The sequence below is a fragment of the Pelodiscus sinensis genome, chromosome 4, assembly GCF_049634645.1.
Source record: "Pelodiscus sinensis isolate JC-2024 chromosome 4, ASM4963464v1, whole genome shotgun sequence".
Taxonomy (NCBI): Eukaryota; Metazoa; Chordata; order Testudines; family Trionychidae; genus Pelodiscus; species Pelodiscus sinensis.
The window spans coordinates 129,363,231-129,388,694 of NC_134714.1; the positions used below are offsets into that span (position 1 = coordinate 129,363,231).

Genomic DNA, 25,464 nt, shown 5'->3' on the forward strand with positions numbered 1-25,464 from the left:
GACGTCCTGGGTGCGCTCTTTCCAAAAAGCGGCTCGCTTTTTCGAAAGAAGGGGTTGCCGTCTAGATGCTCTCTTTCGAAAGAGGCTTGTAGTCTAGATACAGCCTTGGTCTGACCCAGTCTGGCAGTTCTTATGCTCCAGTGAGGGTGGGGGCAGGCAGCCACCGCATCCTGGGAGGGTCCCAGCAGGAGCTGGGTGTGGGACATGCTGGGGCAGGCAGGCAAAACCCTAAGGGCAGGCAGAGGAAGGAGACATGCTAGGGGCAATGCAGAGGCCATGTGTGGGGCAGGCAGAGGAAGGGGAGCGGCGAGGGGCAGGCAGAGGAAGGAGACATGCTAGGGGCAATGCAGAGGCCATGTGTGGGCAGGCAGAGGAAGGGGAGCGGCGAGGGGCAGGCAGAGGAAGGAGACATGCTAGGGGCAATGCAGAGGCCATGTGTGGGCAGGCAGAGGAAGGGGAGCGGCGAGGGGCAGGCAGAGGAAGGAGACATGCTAGGGGCAATGCAGAGGCCATGTGTGGGGCAGGCAGAGGAAGGGGAGCGGCGAGGGGCAGGCAGAGGAAGGAGACATGCTAGGGGCAATGCAGAGGCCATGTGTGGGCAGGCAGAGGAAGGGGAGCGGCGAGGGGCAGGCAGAGGAAGGAGACATGCTAGGGGCAATGCAGAGGCCATGTGTGGGGCAGGCAGAGGAAGGGGAGCCGCGAGGGGCAGGCAGAGGAAGGAGACATGCTAGGGGCAATGCAGAGGCCATGTGTGGGGCAGGCAGAGGAAGGGGAGCGGCGAGGGGCAGGCAGAGGAAGGAGACATGCTAGGGGCAATGCAGAGGCCATGTGTGGGGCAGGCAGAGGAAGGGGAGCCGCGAGGGGCAGGCAGAGGGAGGAGACATGCTAGGGGCAATGCAGAGGCCATGTGTGGGGCAGGCAGAGGAAGGGGAGCCGCGAGGGGCACACAGGAGGGGGCAGGCCCGGGCATGCTTGGGGGCACAGGGGGCACACGCGAGGCGCATGGCGAAGACACGCGACGCGCACAGCAGGGGCCGCGCGTGCGCCAAGGAGGCAGCAGCGCTGCAGTCCCGGCCAGGGCCGGCAGGGGGAGGCAGCGGGCGCCGCGCAGGCCGCGGGCGGGGGCCGCTCCACGTCCGGAGGCGGCGCGGGCGAGCGGCTCGCGCCGGAGCTTTTCTGTCCTCGCTGCGCCACCGTCCGGCTCCCTCCGCTGCGGAGCATGGCGGCCGCCGCCCGGCCCCCACCCGGCTCCGGGCCCGGCCGGGAGCGCCTGCGGGACGACGGCGTGCGCAGCCTCACCTCGGCCGAGCAGGTGGGGGCCCGGGCCGCTCCGGCTCCCGGCGTGCCCCGCGCGGGGTCGGGCTCGGCGGGGGAGGGGTTAAAAGGGGGGGCAGGGGGGTGCAAAGGGGGGAGGGGCTCGGCGGGGGAGGGGTTAAAAGGGGGGGCAGGGGGGTGCAAAGGGGGGAGGGGCTCGGCGGGGGAGGGGTTAAAAGGGGGGCAGGGGGGTGCAAAGGGGGGAGGGGCTCGGCGGGGGAGGGGTTAAAAGGGGGAGGCCAGGGGGTGCAAAGGGGGGAGGGGCTCGGCGGGGGAGGGGTTAAAAGGGGGGCAGGGGGGTGCAAAGGGGGGAGGGGCTCGGCGGTGGAGGGGTTAAAAGGGGGCAGGGGGGTGTAGCGGGGGGAGGGGCCATTCTGGCTCTAGCTCGGGCGGGTACCTGCCCTGCCGCTGGCTGGGGTGCGGGGGGGGGGGTTATAACGAGGAGCCCGCGTAGCCGAACCAGCGGCGCCCTGGGCTGGGGCCTGAGCGGCCCGGGAGCTGCCCCCCCTCCCTGCCACTGCCCTGCCGGGAGACGCTGGGCAAATCCCTTCCTTGCCCCCTGCCTCAGTTTCCCCCGGGGCGGAGGGCGCATGGCACCCAGCGCGGGTGCCCTGCCCAGCGCCCCGCTCCCTGCAGACTCGCGCGTGTGGGGACTTAGTTTAAGCGTCGCTGGCCACCGGCTGCTGTGGCAAGGTGCTTGGCTGGCTCTTCCCAGGCATGGGAAAGGGGCATGTGGCTGTGGAGCCGCGTGCGCTGGCCTTGCCTGGGTCTGTTGGCCGGAGCGATGGGAAGGCTGGAAGGAGCGGACAAAAGAGGCCAGGCTGGTGTTAGTGACCCAGATAATAGAAGGGTTTTTTTATCTGGGGGGGTGATAATCTCTGTCCTCATCTCTATGCCCAGTGGCAATTTCAGAAGCAGCTACTAGCATTGGCTCAGAGCGGTGGAAAGATCTCAAAAAAGATCCATCCGCTTTAGGGTTTTGTACTGGTGCCCATCACCCTAGGATCTGGGCCCCCTCCACGTTCACCAGATAGGCATCACGAGGACATGGAGTCTTCCGGCTCTTCTCCTTTCTCTGGCCTTGGGAAGCTCTTTTTGGGGGTAGGTTTGTTGTACTCGGAGTTGTTCTGTTTCTGGCAGAGAAGCTGTGTTAAAGGAGATGGGGTGACGTTTCCTAAAGCTGCTCAGGCTTTGGTTTAGTTTAATTTCCTGTGAAAGAGCTAGTGCTGCAGCCAAATCCCCTGTGTCCCTTATCTCAGTTTCTTACAGGTTCTCGCACTCTTTGCCCTGCTCTGCATGGCTTCAGAGGGGGAGATGCAGTCTCTAATGCAGCTGGGCTTTGATCCATTAATAGCTTTCATAATCAGGACCAGTTGGCTGCTGTCTCTTTATATAAAGGGGCACGGTTCTTCACACAGAGGGTAGCTGATTAGGATTGAGATGGGGGGCAGGGACCCTCTTTTCAGTCCGGAGCTAGTGACCCACAGAAAAATTAATCAGGGATCACACACAAGTGAGAAGCAAAAACAACCACCCCCGAAAACTCAGTGACCTGGCTCCCAACAAGCAAAAAAACCCTCACTGATCAACTTAAATCTGAAGCCTCACTGCAGGCCAGATGAAAGTAAGCTGGGGGCCAGATCTAACCTACAGGCTGTTGGTTCCTGATCCCTTCTCTTGAGAGATTTGGGTGCCTATGCTGGCTGGCTGTGTGGTGCATGTGTGCGCGCTTAGTCACGGGGGTGGTATTTATTGAGAGCTCTGCGTTAATTGTCTGACTCAAACCTGATGCATCTGTGTTGAAAATGGTATGTTCTCTCTGGTGGTAACAAAGATGAGCATGTTTCTTCCTTCTCTCTTTCTGTATGTGTCACCTCTGTCAGGTCAGAGGCCTGATGGGGAGGGAGAAATATCCAAGTGTGTTTAACAAGGAGAAAACACTGAGAAATGGAGATGCATGCTGAGAATAGGTCAGTATGGCCCTGGCATTCTGAAGTGTAGGATACAGAACCGATACTTAACCCACCCAGAGTTTTGTGCACTGATTGTCTTCCCTGGATGTCTGTCTCGTCAGCCCTCTGGCTTGATGCTTAATTCTCACTGTGGAACAACATGCTTGCAATTAGAACACTTCCACTTTGATGTCAGAAAACGTTGCTTGCGCCAGCATAACCGTGCATAGTCTTTCTTCCGGCTGCAGGAAATGTTCCCCAGCTCCACAAAGTACTGAGGCCTTGTAGATTTCAGCAGTGAGTCTTGTTGGAGGCTTCCTCTCAGCATTGAGCAGCTGGGCGTGCTGGCTGTTCGGTGCTGCACGTCGGAGTTGTTTCCAGTAGCCATGGGTTTGGGCCACACGGCCACACTCCCGGTCTGTGGAGTCCAGCCTGATAAGCAAACATTACCCGCTTCTCACTGATTAGTGTCTGCAAAAAGAAATGGCCCCCCCCTCTGAATGTCCCATGGCAGCCACTTAAATCCTCCCCTTTGCTTAGTTTTGGAAATCGGCAGGGCCCTTGGGGACTCCGTTACAGCTCAGACTCATGGCAGGGCCTGTTGATACCTCAGCATTGGTGCTGATCCGGATGTTCATGGATTCCAAGGCCAGAAGGCGCCATCGCAGTCTGACTCCCACGGGCCTGAGCCCTGCCCTCTAACGCTCCCTAGAGCTGTTAGAAAAGCATCCAGTCTTACTTTAACCTTTGCCAGTAATGGAGAATCCACCGTGACCTTTGGTAAGTTCTTCTAGTAGTTAATTCCCTGCCCTGTTAAACATTTACACCTTCCTTCCAGCCTGAATTGCTCTAGCTTCCAGCCACTGGCTCATGCTCTGCCTTTGATTTCTGGAGTTCACCCCCCAGGGCAGGGCAGCGTGCAGGAAAATGCTTTTGGATCCTGGGTTGGGATGTAATAGGCGAGTCGATTAACCAATAAGCAAAAGCTTATAGGTTAATGCTGTAGACTACATGCATTTCCGCCCCGCTCCAGTACATTTTTTAGCAGGCTGGCCAGCAGCCCACCTCAGTCCCGGCTTGTGCCAGGCCGGGGACCTACCCCCACTGTGGCTCTGCATTTAAAGTGTATTAGGTGGCAGGTGGGTGGGCAGTCTGGCTCAGTTCTAGCTCACGCTGGGCCTGGGAGCTCAGCCTCATCCTCCAGACGGGCTGCTGTCACCCCATGCTGCTACCTCTGTATCAGATGCAGCAGTGTGGGGTGACAGGCAGTCAGTCCACAAGGGGAGCTGGTTTGTAAACTGGCCCTCCTCACGGAGCAGCTCCCGCCTGGCAGCTCAAGTGTGGGGCCAGAGCGCACTGGCTGCTGGCCCAACTCCTGGGGACTATGGAATAATCGAGTAACTGATAAGAATTCACGAGGTTACTTGACTGTTCAATTAACTGATACTTAACATCCCTAATCCTGGGTGATTCTCAGAGAGAGACCTGTTCAGTTAGTGCTACATCCCCTTTCCACAGTGTAAGTCTTTTGACTCGTTATTAAGGGGCTGCTTGCCCAGGTTGTGTGTACTGGAAGTGTTCTGCACTAGTGTCTGTGCACTCTTCCTGGGCCGAATCACAGTGAGGTGTTCCTATGAATACCCTGCTCACACTCCAGCTTTGTACTGAGTTGGGAGACAGGTGCTGGCGTATGTAGCCTTGCCTGTAGTTTGTGCCCAAACGCCATATGTGCAAGCCTCAGGCTGCCACTGGGCCATCTAACCCTGGTTTGGGGCACACCTGCAAAATGTTGTCTTTAAATATTAGCAGTCAACAGTGCCTTGTTTAAACCAGCAGCTTTCAACCTTTCCAGGTTCCGTACCCCTTTAGGATTCTGATTTCTCTTGCCTACCCCCAAGTTTCTCTAGGAGGAGAGAAGAATAAGACTGGGACTTTTCAGTTTGGAAAAAAGAGAAGGGTGAGATATAATAGAGGTCTATAAAATCACGACCAGTTTAGAGAAAATGAACAAGGAAAAGTTATTTACTTGTTCCCATAACATAAGTACTAGGAGTCACCAAATGAAATTAATCGGCAGCAGGTTTAAAACAAACAAAAGGAGGTTTTTCTTCACACAGTGCACAGTCAACCTGTGGAACTCCTTGCTAGAGGATGTTGTGAAGACCAGGACTTGAACAGGGTTCAAAAAAGAGCTAGATAAATTCATGGAGGTTAGGCCTATCAGTGGCTATTAGCCAGGATGGGTAGGAATGGTGTCCCTAGCCTCTGTTTGTCAGAGGCTGGGAATGGATGACAGGGATGGGAATCACTTAATGGTTCCCCATTCTGTTAACTTTCTCTGGGACACCTTGCATTGGCCACTGTCAGAAGGATTCTGGGCTAGATGACCATTTGCTCTGACTCTTGCTGTTCTTATGTTCTCACAGTGGCTAACGTGCTCTTGGTTTCATATAAACATGAGGTGATGGGTGGAACTAGGACTTGTGAAGGGCTGTCTAGGTTCAGCACCAATAGGAGCTGGATTTTGTGAAGGCGGCGAGAGAGCCGTTTCCCAAAGCAAGGATTTGAATAGGTGGGGCTTTCCCCTGCTGTAGCGCAGAGAGCTCGCCTGCTCCCCAGGACACGCTGGCTTAGGGGAAGAAGGAAGGCGCTCTGGTTCTGGAAGAGTTTCCGAGTCCTGCGCACCTGAAGCTGCTCTTGTTCACTATCTGGGTTGCTGAGCAGCCGAGACCCCAGTCGTGGACTGAGACCTCTCCCTGGTAGGTGCTAGCTGGGGAGAACACAGGTGGCCCTGTCCTAAAGAGCTTGTGGCCTATGTGTAACATGAGCAACAGCAGGTGGACGTGACAGATGAACCAGGCAGCCATGGGGAGCATGTTAATCAGGTATTTACAAAAGAAAAGCGCCGTGTTTCTTGGAGAGTGTCCAGTATCGTAGAGCAGGTAAACAACTATTTGTGTGCCTGGTTTGGGGTAGTTGAGTGCAAATGCTTCCTACGCTGGGCAAGGCCGGTGCTCTTGAGAGAGCACATCTCATGATTGTGTTCACGCTGTTGGTAAAGCACGCACGTGGCCCAAGCATGCGCCCGTTGTGACCCTTTTCTTAGAGTTTTGTGGGGCCTGATTCAGCTGAGTGGTGTTTCTTTCCCCTCCTTTGTTAGGAAGAGTTTACCCAACGCCTCCGCTCCGAGTGGTGCTTTTTGAGATGCGTCTCGCGTGAGCGTTTTCCTAGAAACAGAGGATTGTTTTGTTGGGTGTTGCTTTAATCAGCATGTGTTGGCTGCTCTTCTGCCCTCCCCAGGCTGAGCCTGGCTTGCTTTCTTTGAGGCCTGCGAGGTGGAAAGCGGGGGCCCCACTGGGTCAGCAGTGGTGGAAGCAGATGGACACAGAGTGAACACGGGGGAGACTTGAGGAGAAGAAAAATCTCTTCTGACGTCCTGCTTGTGATCGTACGTATGATGTTAGCACCTGGGCGCCCCCATTGTGGTGCTAGGCGCTGTACAGGCACAAGATGATGACAGTCCCTGCTCCAAGGGGCTTACTGTCTAGTTCTGGTTTATTTGGCTTGTCTAGTTAGCATGGAAGCGCTCAGGGGAAAGGGCTTGTGATCTTCTTCATGCCCAGCCCCTACTGCAGAGAGGCCCTGATCCCAGTAGGGGCCTGGGAGTGCTCCTGTGAGAGAAACACTAAATAATTTCTAGTGCTAATGAAAGGTGTTGGCTTAAGGTCCTTGGAGACTGGTAGCCTCTGTTCTCACTGTGGCTTTGTAAGCGCCGAGCTGCTTCACTCCTGTCCTGGAGAGATTCCCTACAGCAGCGAGGGGAGCTCAGTATTTCTGACTCACACAAGGCCTGGCCTCTAATTTGCATCTCCAGGGAGCAGCGTGACGAGCTGTGTTTATAGTTTCCCAGCTCTCCCCATGGAATAAAACCTCATTTTGTCAACGGCAACACTAGAAAAACCTGGATTGGTTTCCGGATCCAAAGAATACTCAAGCCACATCCAGATCGTTACATGATGAAAAGATATTGCCATGGGCTTTGGCTGCCACGCAGTGTGTGTGCTTCCAAGCCAGGCTGGTGGGTCATACTAACACACCGAGTTGATGTTTAAATTCAGACTCTGTGCTCTCCCTGGTCTGGGATGGATGCGGGGGCCAGCGGGTGAGATTCTGCCGGTGATTCACAATAAGGCCAGGAGGGACCAAAATCTGTTGCTAGATCATCGTCATGTGAAAATGTCTTAATCTCTTGGATTCCTACCCAACAAATAGTTAAAACGGAGTAACTGAAGAGTCAGCGGCATCCCAGAGATGCTGTGATTCTCTCCCCAAACGAGCACCACGCACCCGGGAAAATTAGAATCCATTTTAAAGAAATCCCAAGGTCGAATGCAACCCAGTGGCTGGACGGGGAGGAGAGAGAAATTCAGACTAGAAAGAAGGCTCAGCAAGGGTTCGTAACCGTCGGAACGACTTGCGTGCGGCTTTGGTGGGTTGATGGGATGTTCCTGTGAAAGTTCTACTCGAGTTCATCCAGGGATTAATTCAGAGAGGTTCTACTATGGCCTGTGCTATCCAGGAGGTCAGACTGGGTGGTCACAGTCGTGTCTTCTGGCCTTGGCATTCATGACACTTGAAGGTCTGGAGAGGTAGAGCACCCCCCCAGCCTTAACTCAAGCTGGAGGAGATGCCATATAACAACACGCTAATTGCAGTAGAGCTAGGGATGTAAGTGAGAAGTTGACTGCTCAGCTATCTGATAAGCCTAGGCTGCTTGAGCAATCGAGTCAAGTTCTCAACTACTTGCTCCCCCTCATCAGAGGCAGCAAGAGGGGGGGAAACAGGAACCAGTGCTGGGAGGAGCTGGCTTAAAAGCTGGTTTCCCCCAAGCACTGTCTCCATGGTGCTGTCTGCCCCTCCTCTCCGCTGCTGCCTGTATTGGGGGTGGGGAGTTAGGGAAGGCTGCTACAAAGCAACCTCTGCCCGTGGTGGGCCAAAGTTGTTCGGGCAGCAGCCCCTGTCCACGGCCAGCCCTGGCTGCCATGAATAGCAGTTGCTGGACCTGGTGTGAGCCGGGACTGAGCAGTGGTCTGGGACCTCTGCATTTTAAATGTAGTAATAGCTGCCTAGCAGAGGTGCAGTGGTCCCGAACTGGCACGAGCCAGGATTGCTCAGTCCCGATTCGTGCTGGGTCCGTGAGCTATACCTGCTGCGGCTCTGCATTTTAAAGGCAGTAAGAGCTGGGCAGCGCTTACTACATTTAAACTGCAGAGCCGCAGCGAGGTAGCTCCGGGACCGGTGTGAGCTGGGACTGAGCGTCTCCCCTAATCAATATTAATCGTGTGGTCAATACGAATTGTATCGACTACATGATCAGTCGATTACCCGCCTCTTAACATCCCTAAACAGAACCTCAGGAACTGACCGGCCAGTCACACACCTTGTTTGCTGCTGCCTGATTGCGTATTTTTGTGTCCAGACACCAAAAAAAATAAACTACTCAAATGAAAGGGAGAGGGGGCAGCATTTTTCTTCTGCACAGGAAAGTGTCAAAGCTGAATTAAGGCAGGTGCAGTTGTGAACTTTTGAAAGACCTCCGTGAGTGTTCAGTGTGACGAACCTTTCAGAGTGACAGCCACCTCCGTGCCAGTGAGGTTCCGCTACAGAGGACAGTACGTTTTGGAGCGGAGGGGAGGGTCCCAGAGTGAAGTGAACAGGTTTTTAACGACTGTTTCCCCCTTCATGGCTGGTTGGACTGGACCCTGGCTGTGGAGTGGTTTTCTTTTCGAGCTTCCTCATACGCTGCTTCTCTGTTGGGGAGAGATGAATTCTCCCTGGACAAACGAAAGTCAGATCAGAGATTGACTGATGGCTTACGGGTGGGTTTTGATTCCTTGAAAAGGTGCCGCCAGTGAGGCAATGCTAATAATACACGTCGCTAAATAAACCCTGCTGGATCAGGCAGGGACTCTGACAGGAGAGAGGAAAAGCTCTTGAGAGTTATTGGCGTCAATTGATTCCTTCGGGGAGCAGTGAAATTTACAGAACACGTCGCTCCTTGCTGCCGGATCCAGCTTTGTACGTTAGCAACCGAGGGTACACAGTGATGCTCTTGGGCCATAGGCCAGTTGTCGGGGGGCATTTGGGTGGTTCTTAGCGTGCTCTGAGACATCTCTGCTCTCGTGTCTCAGAAACGGAGCAGCTGACGCATCGCAGCCAATTGGAAGAGACGGACGCACCAGCCTGAAAACCGACTAGCTGGGATGTTCTAGCAAAGAGCCCGGCCCTGGACCGCGTCTTCTGCATGGCCAAGGCCCTGTTCCAGCACACTGCTCACCACGTGACTGTGTCGGCTCCCGGGAGAATCGCCGCAGAAGCAGTGCGAGCAGAGACTGCTCCAGTCCCCGCTTGCGCCGTTTCCCGCAGCGCCTCTACCTCCCCTGCCCCCCGTGGAGACAGTGCTGGGTGGAACTGGCATTTTTGTAATCTCGTACATCCCTAGTCCAGCCCTGGGCTGGGGCAGAGCCAAGTCAACGTAGCCCATCCTTTGCAGGCGTGTGTCCCGCTTCCTCTTACACACTCACTCACTCACTCACTCACCCTGAGGAAGGTTTTTAACAGCTCGTGTTACTGGGCAAGTGTGTAATTCATGGGTGAGTGTGTAATTCATGGGTGAGTGTGTAATTCATGGCCAGGTGTTGCCAGGCGAGTGTGTAATTGCCGGCTGGGTGTTACTGCTCGCTTCAAAGGTTTGTTTCCTTGTTGCTCTTTCTTGTTGACTGGCGAAGGTTGGTCATCTTGACACACCGCTGTCCCGTGGTGGCTGGGAGCTACCTGTGACCTGCACGTTGACTGGTGTGCCTCGTAGGTCCTCCGCGTGCGCTAGTGGCAGTGCCTAGGTGTGTGTGTGTGTGGACAGGGAGAACATCCCCCAGTGTTGCTTTCTCTCGCCAGGGATAACACGCCTGCGCGGGGGTTTGTACCCACGTGACTATTTCAGTTGGGGCGGTGTTTGACCCGTTTCGGCGTACCGCTCCAACCCCTCGTTGGGACAGTTACAGGGTGTAGTTCTTTCCCCTTTCCTTATGGGACCAGTAGAGTAGAAGGACCGGGCCGCTGACGGAACTGCAGCTGCACCAGGGAGAGGCGATCCCACTTTCCCTAGTCCGCACAGTGTAGGCTGTTCAGCGTGTGGCTGGCAAGGCCGAAGCGCTCAGCTACGCCTCCCGGAGTGATCCTCTCCAAAGCCCCCTGCGCACTGGGAAAGCGAGGCAGAGCGGGTGAGTGACAGCCCCACCAGGGGGTGGAGCCAGGCTGAGAACAGAAGCGTTCCTGACCCATTGCCCCGGGACCAGACCACCCTGCGGATTGGGAGCACATGTCGATACTGAGCCCTGCGTTTCTCTCGCCGTTCCCTCAGTGAGCGTGAACTTACGCACTCGTGAGAAGCCGCCGGTGATGTTCAGGCTGCTGCCGTGTAGCCACGCTACAGGCCTTTTCGCCGGCCGGGGGATCAGAGCGACAGGAGCCATGTGTGGCTCTGACCCCGCATAGTCTTTGCTTATGTTGGAATCCTGTTACTCTGTCGGGGACTCTGCTGTTTGGGCACGCCCTGCGCTGAGCTGAGCTGGATGGGCTGGGGTCGCAAATGCTGCTTGCTGGGTAAATGTGGTGAGTTGCTTTTCAAAACTAAGGCTCTTTTTCTTTCTCTTCTCCTCACTCGCTGCAGACCAAAGTGGAGGACTTGGTGCAGGAGGTCTTCAGTGCTTACACGACGAACCACCACGTCTCACAGTAAGTCCCTGGCAGACGCAGTGAAAGCCCAGGGAGGGTTTGACCTGGAATTCTTGGGTGAGCTTTGCAGCATGGTGCGTTTGTCTGTCATGTCCGCCGCTCGTGGTTTAGCCGAAGTCGCAGCAGGGCCTCGAATGCTCTACCTGGGCTTGCTGCGGATTGTCTGGTGTATTAAGTGGACTCAATTGAACCGGGCGCTCTCCTTTTGCCCATCGAACGAGCCCCGGAGCGAGACATCCCTGTCTCTGCTTTTCAACTCCATGTTTGCTTGCAGCGTGCTCTGGCTGGACGTGGGGCCTAGCGGAGCTACTGGCACAGCCTAATGTTGCCTTTCATATTCATTCAGAAACTACAGGTCCCATCATGCATTGCTCCACTTTGGCCCCAGCTGTCGGGCTGCATGTTGGGAGGCAGGAGGAATAGCCGAACGTCCCTAAAACGAGGGCCCCGTCGTCACCTCCCGGCTAAGCATTAGGGTGATTTGCTGAGTCTTCAAACCCAACAGCTTTGCTGCTCTGCCCGTTTGCTGCCTATGGCAGGTGTCCCTGGGATGGAAGACGCAAGCAGGCTGATAAATGCTGGGTGAAGCCTCCGAATGCTCTTCACCTCCCGTTTGCCTTTCAGATTTGTCCTGCAGCGCGAGAAGCATTACCACTACTTGAAGAGAGGCCTGAGGCAACTGACGGATGCCTACGAGGTAATCCCGCTTTCTAGGTGACAGGTTTAATCTGTGAGGCGTCTCCCTTTGCTTCCCTGCTGTTGCTGTGTGCCGTTAAATGGGCCTTCCCCAGAGGTGGCTGCATTCCAGCAGTGGGTGAAGTGATCTCTGTGCTGGCTCTGTGGTCTGGGACCCCTCAGGATGAAAGCCTTTGTTACTGTTTGGGGGTTATTTCCTGCCTACGTTCTTTCTGGAGCGTGGGTGTGTTGGGAGTTCCACGCCCTACTTGCTCCCAATGCCGTGCATTGCGGCTGTTCTCCTTCTCTTCCTTTGCACCGCTTCAGTCTCTCGCTTACCCACCCCAGAGCAGGGCAAGTGACTAGGCCTCATTGGGGTTGTCCTCAGCGTGGCCCCATCTCCATCTCCCTGCAGCTGGGTAACCGCATTGTGCTGTCGGCAGCGCCGGTCCGGGGCCTGACCGCTTTCCCCTTTCTCCTCTTGCAGTGTCTGGATGCCAGCCGCCCCTGGCTGTGCTACTGGATCCTGCACAGCCTGGAGCTGCTCGACGAGCCCATCCCGGAGTCCGTGGCTTCAGAGTAAGTCTTGTTCAGCGAGGGCTCCGGGTGCTGAGTGGAGGCGGTTTGCAGACAGCGAGGCCGGGCGTTTGGAGACAAGCTCCTAGCGCCCTCGTCTTGGTGTCTCTGATATTTGCAAAGGGGGAGTGTGGTCTAGTGGGCAAAATGGGGGATCCCACCTTCTCATCAGGCCGGCTTTTAACCCGTTATGGCCACCCCCTAGTAAGACTTTCTGTTTAGCACCAGCCAGGGAATCTTGGAGTCCAGCAACGTGTGGCCTAGACGGTGTCTTTTGGAAAGACCCTGCGTCTTAAGAGGCGATGGAGAAGCCACTTGCAGCCTGTGTGAAGGGCCCCAGTCTGACTCGCACTGGGCCGGGAGCAGCCCTGCTGGAAAGCCGGAGGCAGCTCTGGGAATCGGGGCAGCAGCTGGCTCCGACTTAGCCGCAGGGGAACGGAGCCAGCTGGCTTTGGTGTGTCGGGATGAATTCGTCCCTGGGGCAGCAGACTCGCCCTCGGGAAGAACGTGGCCTGTTCTTTGTCAATCCCAGCACCGTGTAAGGGGCTCCCATCTGCTGACTGTAGGATCAAACCCGGATGATGGGAGGGAAGTAGGAGAGAGCTGCACAGGCAAGGACCTGGACTTGGTATCACTGGCCCTTTCTGCTCTGGCCAACGGCTAATAAAACCGGTGTTGGGGGCTAGGTCTCGTTGCTAGGCAGAGGGCTCAGACTTCATCCATGTGTCCGGGCCATGGCTTCTAGCCAAGTCTTGTTCTCTGCCACTGATTCATTGTGTGGCTGTGGTTGCATCCCATAGGGCCTGATGTCTCAGACAGCCGCGATCGGAGGCCTCTCTGTACCCATGTGCTGGCCTCGCCTGTGGAGGCCAGGCTCCATGCCCACAAACAGAGCCAGGTGCCATGGGAGTGCTCCAGCTCCCAGCATGGCAGTGCCGTTGGGTTACCTGCCTGGGAGCGTGTGGGCCTGGGCCTTCGCTTGCTGGCGGTCAGGCTTGGAGCCTCTGTGTCTGCCATAGAAATAACTGTCCTGACCCACAAACGGGGCTGTTGGGTGGCTTAGCTCACGAGCGTTGATTTGGGTCACAGCCAGCGTCCCAGGACTGTCAGCAGGTATGGGAGCCCGGCGGCCCCAAGCCCTGCAGAGGGAGAGCTGCCCAGCGTGTGGCAGACAGAGGAAGGACAACGGGGCTGAGGGAGGGGAGGCAGGGAGAGCGGACAGAGTTGGCAGCATCTCCCAGTGCCAATGCTGGAGTGGGTCCCGCATCCTGCCGGGAGCTGGCCTGGCTCACCTCTGGGTTCAGCAGCAGCTTTCCCAGGGCTGGGAGCAACGGAGCATGGGCATAGAAGCCCAGCTGGCGTGTTGTCCGGGTGCAGACTGGCGCCTCCGAAGACCTCGCTCTCCCTCCGGGTAGCGGCGCTCGCAGAGAGCAACTGCAAGAAGGAGCATCCTCCGCCGGGCTGCAAGGGCCAGGTGCCGCTGAGAGCCTGAGAGGCTGTTGGCACGTTGGGTGCGGGCCTGAGGGTGCAGGAGGCCGTGGCCTGTTTGGGTCAGGTTGGAACCGTGGGATCCAGAGCTCGAAGGAGCAGTCCCAGGGAAAGTGGGGGGCTGGCGCTGGAGGGCAGGAAGAGGCCGGAGATATGGCGGAGGAGGGGGGTGCACGGCAGCGGAAGGGGAAGTGCTGTAGAAAAGGGACCGGCAGCCAGAGACGGGGCTGAATCTGTCCTGTGCTCCAGGGTAGTTCATAGCTGGGTGTCCTGGGCCTTCCGGTCTCTGGTGGGTGTGAGTGGCAAGGGGAGCCGTGCAACCAGGCATGGAGCCGGTTAACGCTGCACCAGAAGTGCCCACTCCACGCACCCCTCCCTGTTGTAACCCCGGGCTGCCCCGCCCCGTCCTGCAGCAGCACCTGCCCAGCCGACCCGAGGCCTCCACGCCCTTGCGGGTGGGCTACCAGCGCTCCCTGTCCTGGCAAGCTCAGGGGTGCCGTGCCGGGGCACCACCCATCCTCCCCTCAGTGTGCCATGGGGAGCACCTGGGGCTGCTTCTGTCCGGGTGCTCAGCCAGGCCCCCACTCTGGCCCTGTACGGGTGCCGCTGCAGCACAAAAGCACATTGTCCCATTCATCCTGCTCCAACAATAGCCCCCCATTGTCACGCGCCCGGGGGCACCTTGTGACAGCTGTCGATGGTGGTGATAAGGACTCCAGCCGCCCCCTGCTCTTGCAGGCAGGGAGCGGCGCCAAGAGCCGACTGCTCTGTGTGACTCGGGGCCGGCAGCTCACCGATTTGGACGGGAGCATCCGAGTGGGGAGGGCGGGAGGGGACTCCGGTGCTTCCAGGCTCAGTTCGTTGGTGGAGCGTACAGGCAGGAGCTGCTGCATGAGGGGAGCTGGGTGGAAAGGGCTCTGGGCCGAGACTCAGGAGACCCGGGTTCTGTTCCCGGATCTGCCACTGGCCAGCTGGGCCAGTGTGGGCGAAAGGCCCCTCCCGTGCCTCAGTTTCCCCACCTGTGACATGGGGACAGAGATACTGTCCTGCTTTAAGACCACCCTTGGTAAGCGCTAGGGATTATTAGTAACAGTCACGGCCCGTTGCAGGCTGCAAGGCCTCCGCCCATTTCTTCTCCATCGCGTTGGGCAGGAGACAGCGTTGGCTGTGGAAAGGGGCTGGACTGGAGCCCTTTCCCGGCCGTGTAAGGAGGAGCCCAGTTACCAGCAGAGAGAGATCAGGGGAGGGGCACTCTTCCCTCATTGAGTTTTCAATCTGAGGGCTCAGTGGTTTGTGAGAGAGGTGTCCCCCGCTGGGCCCCGCAAACTCCTCAAGACCCCTGGCAGCTGCAGGACTCACATCTGGGCCCGTCAGGCCACTGCCCTCCACAAGGACGTTACTCGGCGCTCTCTCAGGGGGCAGAGTGATGTCATTAGCTGTCACCGGCGCTCCTGATTTTGGGGAGATCTGTCCGCCCTGGGCAAGTCCCTGCCACGGGCCTGCTTGGGAAAGTGTTGATCTATGGAGACAGAGCAGGTAGGGCCGGCTTGACGGGAGTGATTGGCCCGGAAGGAGGCCCCGTTGCCTGGGAGGCGGGTCATGGGAGGTAAATGGAGCAGCAGGCCCATATGGGAACGTTCGTGACATTAGTCAGTGAGCCGAGAGGGACCGTGGCCGGGCGCCCTGTGGGCCGGCGAGGGCTCGCCCAGCGCACGCTTGCAGAGAAGCTGGCGACGGACGAGAGACGTGGGGAACGTGAGGTCGGATAAGCTGTGCGGGGCCGGACGTACGATGCGACACATAGTCGATGCCATGAGATGGGCAAAGTAGGGGGTAAACTCCCGTGGAATTGGTTAACCAATTAAAGGGAGGGGGATGGAGGGGCTGCTGCAGACATCAGAGCAGCCTCTGCCTGCGGGGGGTGCACGGCAGGGCCCCCGTGGGGCTGGAGCAACCCCCTGCCCGAGGCAAGCAGGGAGCTGCTCCCGTCCCCATTGGGTAATCTTAACCGGTCAGTATTACCCGTTAACCTAACCGGTTAAGCAGTTAAACAGTCCCATCCCTAGTGCAAAGGTACATAAAGGAGGGGGTTTGCTGTGTGCTGTGCCCTGGACCCGTCCCCACGCTGGGCTCCGATCAACCCAGCGTAGCTTTGCTGTGTGCCCTGGGCCGGCTCGGACCCTTTGTTTTCCTCCACTAACCTGCTGCGCTCGGGGTGACTAATAAACTCTGTTCTGAACAGGCTGCCGGGCGTCGCTGCGGCCGCCGGCTGGGGTGTGGGAGCCGGCTAGTTCTTGCCCTCAGCAGCCAGGCCGGGGCTCTGCTGGAGACCTGAAATGCGGGTTTGGGTGAGCTGTGCCCAGGTTTTATAGACCCCACCCCCTCTCTCCCTCCAGCGTCTGCCAGTTCCTGAGCTGCTGCCAGAGCCCCAGTGGTGGGTTTGGAGGAGGGCCTGGTCAGCACCCCCATCTCGCTCCCACCTACGCCGCCGTCAGCGCGCTCTGCATCATCGGCACCGAAGAGGCCTTCAACGTCATCAACAGGTGACCCAACCCCAGCCAGCCTCCCCTGCAGTGGCCGTGCCGGCTCTGAGGGCCTGGTACAGCTCTCGCCCGGGTGTGTACGCAGGAGGAAGGCTGGCGAGGAAAGTGCCCGGGGCGCTGGGCTGCCCGCTACACGCAAGCGGCTCCCGTGGGGGTTATTGGAGTTCTCAGCGGTGGAGGGAGGCCTAGGCTAGAGCCATCCGCCCCCAAACACCCAGGCCAGGCCCACATCTCTGCCAGGGAGGCAGCCCCCTCCTGCCATCCCTAGGGGTTGGCCCCTGGCCTGGGAGGGGATGTGGCCGTTTGTTTGGCCAGGGGGTGTGACTGCCTTGAACCAATTGTGACCCCCTTGGTGAAAGAGGCTGGAGCTGACCCTGCAGTGGGAACATCCACCATCTCCTTACTAAGAGCTCGGGAACCCTCCTGCGTCAGGGCGCGAGCCAGTCACTACACATCAGGGTCAGGCAGGAACGGCCCCTCTGGCCAGGTTCCTGCACCGCGGGTGAGAGTCAGCAGGCCCCTGCCCGTCCCCAACGATGCCCTTGCTGCTTTTCAGGGAGAAGCTCTTGGAGTATTTGTACTCGCTGAAGCAGCCCGACGGCTCCTTCATCATGCACGTGGGGGGCGAAGTGGACGTCAGGTGCGTGCGGGACAAAGCCAGAACAGTGTGAGACGGGGCGGCAGGCGTGGGGCACCGTCCCCAGCGCCCCTCCTGTGCGCTCTGCAGGGGGGAAATGGGCTGTTGCCACCAGCCCCTGGACTTGCAGCAGGAATCGCTTTTGTCAGCTTTCCCGGTGGAAGCTCAGACACTCCCACCTCACCCCTCCCTCCGGCCTGGTCGCTTGTGGCCAAGCCGGTGTGGAGCTGTGGGAAGTCGTCCCTGTGACGGGTTGAATCACAGAAGTCCCCCAGCATGCTTTTGTGCCACTGACACACACCTTCCTGCTCTCTGGGGCTCCCACCACCTGTCCTGCTGGGCCACATTCTCTGGTCTCCCCCAGACCAGGCACAGAATTGGGGTTACCTCCCCCCCCCCCCCGCAGAGCAACACAGACACTGAACCACTTCAGCTCTGGGCTCAGCTCCAAGGAAACCGCTCCCCATAAATGGGACCAAAACCCCAGAGAAATGTCTTAGTCTGACGTCCTATAAGAAGGTCCGCCCCCTTGGTCAATGAAAGAGAGAGATGCACAGTGGTTGCTTCCTCCCTCCGGTAACACACATTTACACTGGGCTTGATGATAAACAGACATGTTTCTATGAAGGACACAAAGTGGGATTTAAGAGGGTGCAAGTGAAAGCAGACCGATCAAAGGAAGTTACTTAGTTAAAAAGAACAGAAACCGCTTAGCTAGTTCTAATCCACAAAGAATCTTGTGACATGCAAATTCTTACCCGAAACTGCTGTTCTTACGGCAGGCAAAGCTCCCTCAAGTCAGAGCTGATCTTTCCTCTGTCTGGATCTACAGCTTCTTCCGAGTTCTTTGTATCCTCTTGGGGTGGGCCAGCTGAAGACAAAGGGCTTTAAATAGATTTTCCCCCAGGGCGGGAACCCTTTGTTCAGCACCCCTCCCCCCCCCCCACTCCATGGAAAAATACCAGGTTCAAGATGGATTCCAGGACCATGTGGCATGGTCACATGCCATTGTAGGCAGCGGGAGGCTACCTCAGTCAGGGATGTCTGAGGGGCACTTTCCTACAGGGGCCGTGCCAGGGTGGTTCTGCTGGTACCTCCCATAGACACTGCACCAGAAAAGGCCACTTTGTGGAGTCCCTGTGTGTACAGGGGAGTTATCCGGGTGTAACTGCAGTGCTGTGACTAGGCTGGTACATTTCCCCGTGGAGATGGACCCTTAATTCTGCCGGCAAGCAAACCACTGCCAGTGAGATGCTCTAGGCCCGGGTTTCCAGCGGGGTGGTGGCCTGGGGGAATTTTTGCAGTGGGCCTTCAGCGTCGTGTCTCTGGGGCAGCGTCGGTCCAAGGCACTTCCCGAGGAGCTGTCTCCTGGCTTGCCTCCCGCTGCAAGGCAGGGCTCTGTTAGGGAGGCAGTGTAACCTAGTGGGCAAAGAATTGGATGGGGACGTAGGAGAATGAGATTCTATTCCCAGCCCTGCCACTGGCCTGCTGGGCCTCCTTGGGCAAATCACTTAGAATCCTAGAACTGGAGGGGGCCTCGAGAGATCATCAAGTCCAGTCCCCTGCCCTCATGGCAGGACCCAGCACCATGACCATCCCGGACAGGTGTCTGTCCAACCTGCTCTTAAATATCTCCAATGATGGAGATTCCACAACCTCCCCAGGCAATTTATTCCAGTGTTAGCCCACCCTGACAGTTCAGAAGTGTTTCCTAATGTCCAACCTAAACCTCCCTTGCTACAATTTAAGCCCCTTGCTGCTTGTCCTAGCCTCAGAGGCCAAGGAGAACAATTTTTCTCCCTCCTCCTTGTAACACCCTTTTAGCTACTTGAAAGCTGCTAGTATGTCCCCCCTCAGACGTCTCTTTTCTAAACTAAACAAGCCCAGTTCTTTCAGTCTTCCCTCATAGCTCCTGTTTTCCATCATTTTTGTTGCTCTTCTCTGGACCTTCTCCAATTTCTCCACATCTTTCCTGAAATGCGGTGCCCAGAACTGGACACAATACTCCACCTGAGGCCTAACCAGCGCAGAGTAGAGCAGAAGAATGACTTCTCATGTCTTGCTTACAACACACCTGTTAATGCCTCCCAGAATCATGTTGGTGCTTTTTTTGCAACAGCATCACACTGTTGACTCCTATTTAGCTCACAGTCCAATATGACCCCCAGATCTTTCTGCCGTACTCCTTCCTAGACCGTCCCTTCCCATTCTGTGTGTGTGAAACTGATTATTCCTTCCTAAGTGGAGTATTTTGCATTTGTCCTTATTAAATTTCATCCTATTTACCTCAGACCACTTCTCCAGTGTGTCCAGATCATTTTTAACTATGCCCCTATCCTCCGAAGCACTCGCAGCCCCCTCCTCCGCAGCTTGTTATCCTCGGCAAAGTTCCCCATCCCTTAGGCCTCAGTGTCCCCATCTGCCAGAGGAGGATACGACACCAGCTGCTTTGTAAAGCGCTGTGAGGTCTCCAGCGGGAAAAGCGCCCGGTAGGAGCCTGGGGTTATCCTGGGGCCCTGGGTGACACTCTCCTGGGGATAAGGGCCCTGCACTGGAGCAGATCTCGTAGGTGTGCTACTGGAAGCCACACAGGAGGAAGGGGGGGCTGGGTGCTCGTGGCGCCGTTGCTCCGTCTGTGGCGAACAGCGGGCGTTGACTCTCTGATCCGTCCTTCCACCACAGGAGCGCCTACTGCGCCGCCTCAGTGGCTTCGCTGACCAACATCCTCACCCCCACGCTCTTCGCGGGCACGGCCGAGTGGATCGCGAGGTGAGCGGTGTGCGGAGCTGCCCCGGGGAGAAACGAGGCTCCCCTCTGAGAGGGCGGGGCCGTGCGAGATCCCACAGGGGCGCCCCACACTGGGCTCCCTTTGCAGGCAGGCGTTGGCGTCACGTTCTCCCTGCCTGCCCCTCTCTGAACTAGGTGCCAGAACTGGGAGGGCGGCATTGGTGGCGTCCCGGGCATGGAGGCCCACGGAGGATACACGTTCTGTGGCCTGGCGGCGTTGGTCATCCTGAAGCAGGAGCACTTGCTGAATCTGAAATGCTTGTTAGTAAGTGGACTCTGCCGGGCTGCTCTTCCCTGGCCCTTTGTGGGGCTGGGCCCACACGGCCGAGGAGGCCGACGCCACCCCATTCCTGCCAGCGTGGTTACGGGGGCACCGTGTTCAGTGCTGGGCTGGAGACCCCCATGCTGCTGTCGGGGCAGCATTCCCCCTCGGCTGCACAGACTCCACGCCCTGGGCACTGGCTGGCACTGACCTGTCAGGCCAACACGCTGCCAGGGGCTTGGCCCTTCGAAAGCCTCTGGCCGGGCTGAGGGCTCCTGGAAGCCCGCTGCAGGGGGGTTTCGCCAGGGTCCTGCCGTGGTGTTGCTCTGCAGGGCAGGGTAACACAGTGCTAGGAACGGCGCAGCTACAGCCAGCTCTGATTTGGATGTATAACTGGGGCCTACATCAGGTTTTCACCAACAGCCCTTTCCGTGCAAAACGGCGATTCCCCGCCCTCCAGCAATGGAACCCGCCAAACCCCATCCAGAAACTGGGTTTGGGAATGTGGCCACGGGGCATCCTGCTGCTGTTCCGCTGTAGATTGGCTCCCTGCTGGACTACATCTCCCACAGTGCCCCACACCCGGGGAGGGCAGGCAGCGCCTCCTCCGAGTCCTGGCCATGGGAGTGAGGGGAGCTGGCAAGATGCTGATGGCTGCTCCTGTTGGTGAGAGGGAGGGGAACGGCCGGTGCCACACAGCTGGCTGTCCCGTGGTGCCTGAGACTGTCAGAGCCCTGACGCGTGTCCCCATCTGTCCCTCCCAGCACTGGGTCACCAGTCGGCAGATGCGCTTTGAGGGGGGGTTCCAGGGCCGCTGTAACAAGCTGGTGGACGGCTGCTACTCCTTCTGGCAGGCTGGCTTGCTGCCCCTCCTCCACCGAGCTCTGCACGCCCAAGGTGAGTCCTGGTGCCACAGTGAAGTCAGGCAGGGATGACCTGGGCTACTGGGTCATCTGCATTGGTGGCTGGGTTGCCTCTGTACCAGAGGGGTCATGTATTGGGCTGGAAACATTGTCAGCGGCGGATATAGGGCAGGGCGAGCGGGGCAGCTGCCCCGGGCCCTGCGCTTCAATAGGCCCCGCGCACGCACCCTGCGCATGCTACTTCTGGTCGGCTGCTGCCAAGGCGCATGCGCAAAATTGTGCCTCCCCGGGCCCTGCAGCGCAGCCCTGGGCCCCGCAAAATTATCATCCGCCCCTGAACATTATCAATTGGGTATTCAGCTAAACTGGAATGTTTTGATTTGGACGTGGGACTTGTAGTCCTGGTGGCCTGCGACTGTTTTCCTCTCTCAGTGCACTCCCCGATTGGACTACATCTCCCATGATGCACTGCCTCCCCTCTTGAAGGGGGTCACCATAGTGCGTCCTGGGAAATGTAGTCCTGCCTGGGCAGTCTGGCCTGTAGAGGAGAATGAGGCACCCAAACTGCTGCTCCTGCGCATTTCAGAGTCAAAATAGTTGAGATTTGGGATGAACAGAAAGCAGCCTACAGGGAATGGAGGAGACGGAGCAAGGGAAGTGACCTCTGGGGGATCGGAGAGTGGAGGGATCGAGCGAGAACTGGCCAAATCAAACAGAGCTGGAGCTGGCAGGGGAATTAAAACCAGTCGGGGAACGGTGCTTGAGTGGTGTAAATAAGCAAACCAGGAATCGTGGGACTGCGAAGCACCGAGGGGTAGGGTGGCGGGATTGGAGCTAAGCTCAGCCCGGCACTGTACTTAAATGAGCGCTTGGCTGCAGTTTGTAATGGGGGTAATGAAGAGCCGGGGCAGTGGCAGGTTGGCTGATGGGAGTGGGGACAGGCCACAGCACGGTGGAAGTCAGGCGGTTTCATAGGAATGAAGTGCGGGGCCTGGATAATCGCCAGCCAAGAATTGTAAAGGGCCTGGCCGGTGCCATTACAAGCAAGGGGGTTTCATTACGCCGCAAACTCCGAGGCCATCGCCTGGGATTGGAGAATTGCTGCGCTAGTCCTGGGATTGAAGGAAAGAAAGTGATCTTGGAATGACAGGCCTGCCCCGGGGGCGAGCTCTTAGGACAGATGTTGAAGGCGCGAGAACGTGGGGATACCCACGCGGGGTCCAACCGATCCCATCTAGCCCAGGATCCTGCCTTGCAATAGTGGCCCATGCCAGGTGCGCCAGAGGGAGTGAACAGAACAGGGAATCAAGTGATTTCTCTCCCCGTCGCCCGTTCCCAGCATCTGGCAGACAGTCTAGGGGCACCGCCCCTGCCCATCCTGGCTAATCGCCGTCGACGGACCCATCCTTCGCAGTAGTTAAGGACGCAGGTGAAGGATACTTGGGGTAAAATCCAAGGAGACTGTGCAGAAGGCCGATGGTGCCGGCCAGCGTGCTCTTTGCGCGAAGAGGCCTGGTGGCGCGGCGGGAGGAAATGCAGGTTTCCCGCCTGGCTTCCGTTCCACGTGGGACGCTAGCTACGCCCAGCTGGTCCCGGCGGCTCTCGTGAAGGGTGCTGTCTGCTGTGGGAGGAGGGGACCGTGGAGTTCCGCAGGGCTCCGTGCTGGGACCCGTCTCTGCCACTGGGCCCGACCCGAGGGCGCGTGCTGCTCACGCCTGCGGCTGGCAGGCAGTTGGGAGCCATCGGCAGTTGGCAGGAAGCGCCGTTGTTCCTGGCGGCTGCCGGGGCTCCGTGCTCCCGTGCGCCTGGCTCCAGGGCGCTTGCTCTGTTTGCAGATATTTCTGCCCCGCTGCGGGTGGCCGATCTGCTGGTCGGGGCTGGGGAAGCCAGGGCCGCAGCTGTCACTGACTTCCTGGGTGACACCGGACCCCTTCCCCCGCCCCTTGTGCAGGACCCTGGCGGGGGGGTGGTGAGCGGGAGGCGCTCTGCGTCACACCGCCTGGGGCGTTTCCTGCCCTAGCGGAGCCGGCAGAGATGCCCTCGTGCTGCTGCGGCGGGACTGTGAGGTTGTGCCGGGTAGGACAGAGGGGAGGTCAGAGTAGCCGTTGTTCATGCTCCCCCGCCCCCACTGGGGGCTGCACCTCCCACATCCCTGCAGCCAGACACTCTCCTGGCTTCCTGTGCCTGGGGGGCCTCCTCCCGGGCGCTGAGTTAGCTGTGACCTCACAGGGAGGGGGGGCAGGGCCTGCGCTGAGGCCTCTGCGTAAGGCCCTGCAAAGGCTGCGCCTGGTCCTGCCTGGCCTCGGAGAGGTGGGGAGGCAGTGGGCATGTGACGGTGGGCGCCGCTTTTCGTCTGCAGGCTGGGGGTGGGCCCTGGCCTTGGCCGGCACTAGCAAAGGGGGGACTTTGCCTTCGCTTTCCCTAAGGGCCCCACGGCCTGTGCTCCCTCCCCAGGCGACCCGGCCCTCAGCATGACGCACTGGATGTTCCACCAGGAGGCGCTGCAGGAGTACATCCTCCTCTGCTGCCAGTGCCCTGCCGGGGGGCTGCTGGACAAGCCGGGCAAGTGAGTACCCGGGGCGGGGGCTGCCTGGAGCTCCATGGGCCCAGGGCAGCGCCGAAGGGCTCAGGAGAAGGCTGCGGCTCCGTGGGGTGGGCCGGGGTGTGTCTGACCCAGCTGTCCCTGCAGGTCACGGGATTTTTACCACACCTGCTACTGCCTGAGCGGGCTCTCGATAGCCCAGCACTTCGGCAGCGGAGACCTGCTCCACGAGCTGGTGCTGGGAGTGCCGGAGAACCGCCTGGTAAGCGGGGAGGGGGCGGGGGGCTGCCTGGGGGGCGGGGGGGGGGCCTTCTCCAGATCAGTCTCCGTGACCGGCGCGAATTGCTGCGCGCCCTGCAGCTCCCGCATCAACGGTGGCCTGGCCTCTGAACGGCCCGTGCGCTACGGCCCCCCGGCAGGCACAGCCTAGCGAGAGGTGCGCTGTGTTCCTGGCCTTGGGATCGGGGGGGGGGGGGGGGGGGGGGGGAGTGTGGCAGCAGGAGCCACCCACGGCCCTGGGTCCTTCTCAGAGCACAGCCCTGAGGCTAGGTCCCCGCAGGCCTCCCTCAGGTGGTTCCCGTGGACTCTCTGGGCTGCAGCCTCCCTCCTGCTGCTCCTCCTGGCTGTGGCCCTGTGCTAGGCCCGTTGCCACGTGAGAAGGGCCCATGGTGACCTCTCCTCTCAGCGGCAGGGTGCAGGCCAGAATGTCTCGGCTGCAGGATCCCCTGGTGCCTCCGCCCCACGCTTCCTCCCCCATCCCGGGCCAGCGCATCCTCACCAGGCTGCCCCCCGCCAGCGCCGCTAACGCCTCTTTCCCCCCCGCAGCAGCCCACGCACCCTGTGTACAACATCTGCCCCGCCCGCGTGGTGCGGGCCATCATGCACTTCCTGCGGCAGCCTGTCCCCAGCGTGCCCGCGGCGGAGGCGGCGCCAGTGCCTGCCGGAGACTAGACACAGCTGCTCCCTTCGCGGACGCTGTCCAGCCGGGCTCTCCCTGCAGTCGGAGCGCAGCATGGCCCCCGCTGGGGCAGGAGGGGGGGTGCAAAGAGTGCTCCCCCCGGGCCGGGGCAAGCCCAGGGCACTGGCCAGACCAAAAATAACCCCTCTGGTCACCGCTGGGCAGGCCAGGCCCCCGCCGTGGGCACCCGAGGGCTGCGGGCCCCACTAACCTGCCTGGAGCAATTCTCGTTGGGAATAACGGCTTGTGACCGTTCTAGTGTCAATAAACCGGAACTGACCCCCCGCCTTTCCTTGGCCCCCAGCCTGCCCCGGGAGCAGGTGTGGGGCTGCGAGCTCGGCTCTGCAGAGGGAGCTGCTCAGCATGTTCGGGGTGTGTGTGTACAGCTTCCCCGTCCAGCCAGGCTCTGTTCTCCCCTTGGCCGGGGGAGCCGGACACCAAGGGCCAAGCTCCATTAGGCCCACACTAGCCCCAGCTGCCTGGCCCTGGCCCTGGCCCTGCTGAGGAGCGGAGCAATGGCCATGGGGCGGCCCTGCCTCTCTCTCCATCCCCAGCAGGTCCTGGCAAGGTCGTCCCTTGGCTCTGCTTTGCCAGGGCAGGGCCGCCCCAGCCTGCTCACAGGGTTGCTCAGAGCCACCTGGCTACCAGGCTAGAGCTGTGCTGAGCTGGGGGGGCCAAAGCTACCCTCCCCCAGGGCAGGGCCTGCTCCTGCAGGGGGCAGCACTGGGCTCGAGCTGTGGGGCTGGGACCCAGAGCAGAGACTTCCCTAGGGACAGGCAGTGCCCCTGGCATCCTCCCCTCCCCCAGACACCTGCCATCACCCATGGCTGCCTGGAGCAGGGGGCGTGTGCCCATGGGACACCCCCTGGGTCAGGCTTTGGGGGTTAGCATGCTGGGCCAACACCCAGAGGGGGCAGCCCTGGGGCTCAGCGTGGCCCCCAGCTGAGGGCAAAAAGGTAGGTGCTAAGGGGCAGCGTTGGCCTTGGGGGCAGGGGGGTTGGTTTGTGCCTCAAGGGGGATGCTGGGCCCTGAATTCCCCCGGGGTTCCTGGCTCTGGTGCCAGCTGGTGTTGC

General features: G+C 59.1%; 1 protein-coding gene across 1 annotated transcript; it reads left to right on the forward strand.

The window, feature by feature from the left end:
- The first annotated feature begins 1,121 nt into the window (after positions 1–1,121).
- On the forward strand, positions 1,122–24,671 carry FNTB (farnesyltransferase, CAAX box, subunit beta). Its single transcript, XM_075929069.1, has 12 exons — positions 1,122–1,312; positions 10,996–11,060; positions 11,685–11,757; positions 12,223–12,314; positions 16,196–16,342; positions 16,899–16,982; positions 19,662–19,748; positions 19,902–20,031; positions 20,793–20,925; positions 23,346–23,457; positions 23,581–23,695; positions 24,259–24,671. Exons 1-12 carry the CDS (start codon positions 1,220–1,222, stop codon positions 24,382–24,384), a joined length of 1,257 nt encoding a protein of 418 aa, XP_075785184.1. The 5' UTR covers positions 1,122–1,219; the 3' UTR covers positions 24,385–24,671.
- Positions 24,672–25,464: the final 793 nt, after the last annotated feature.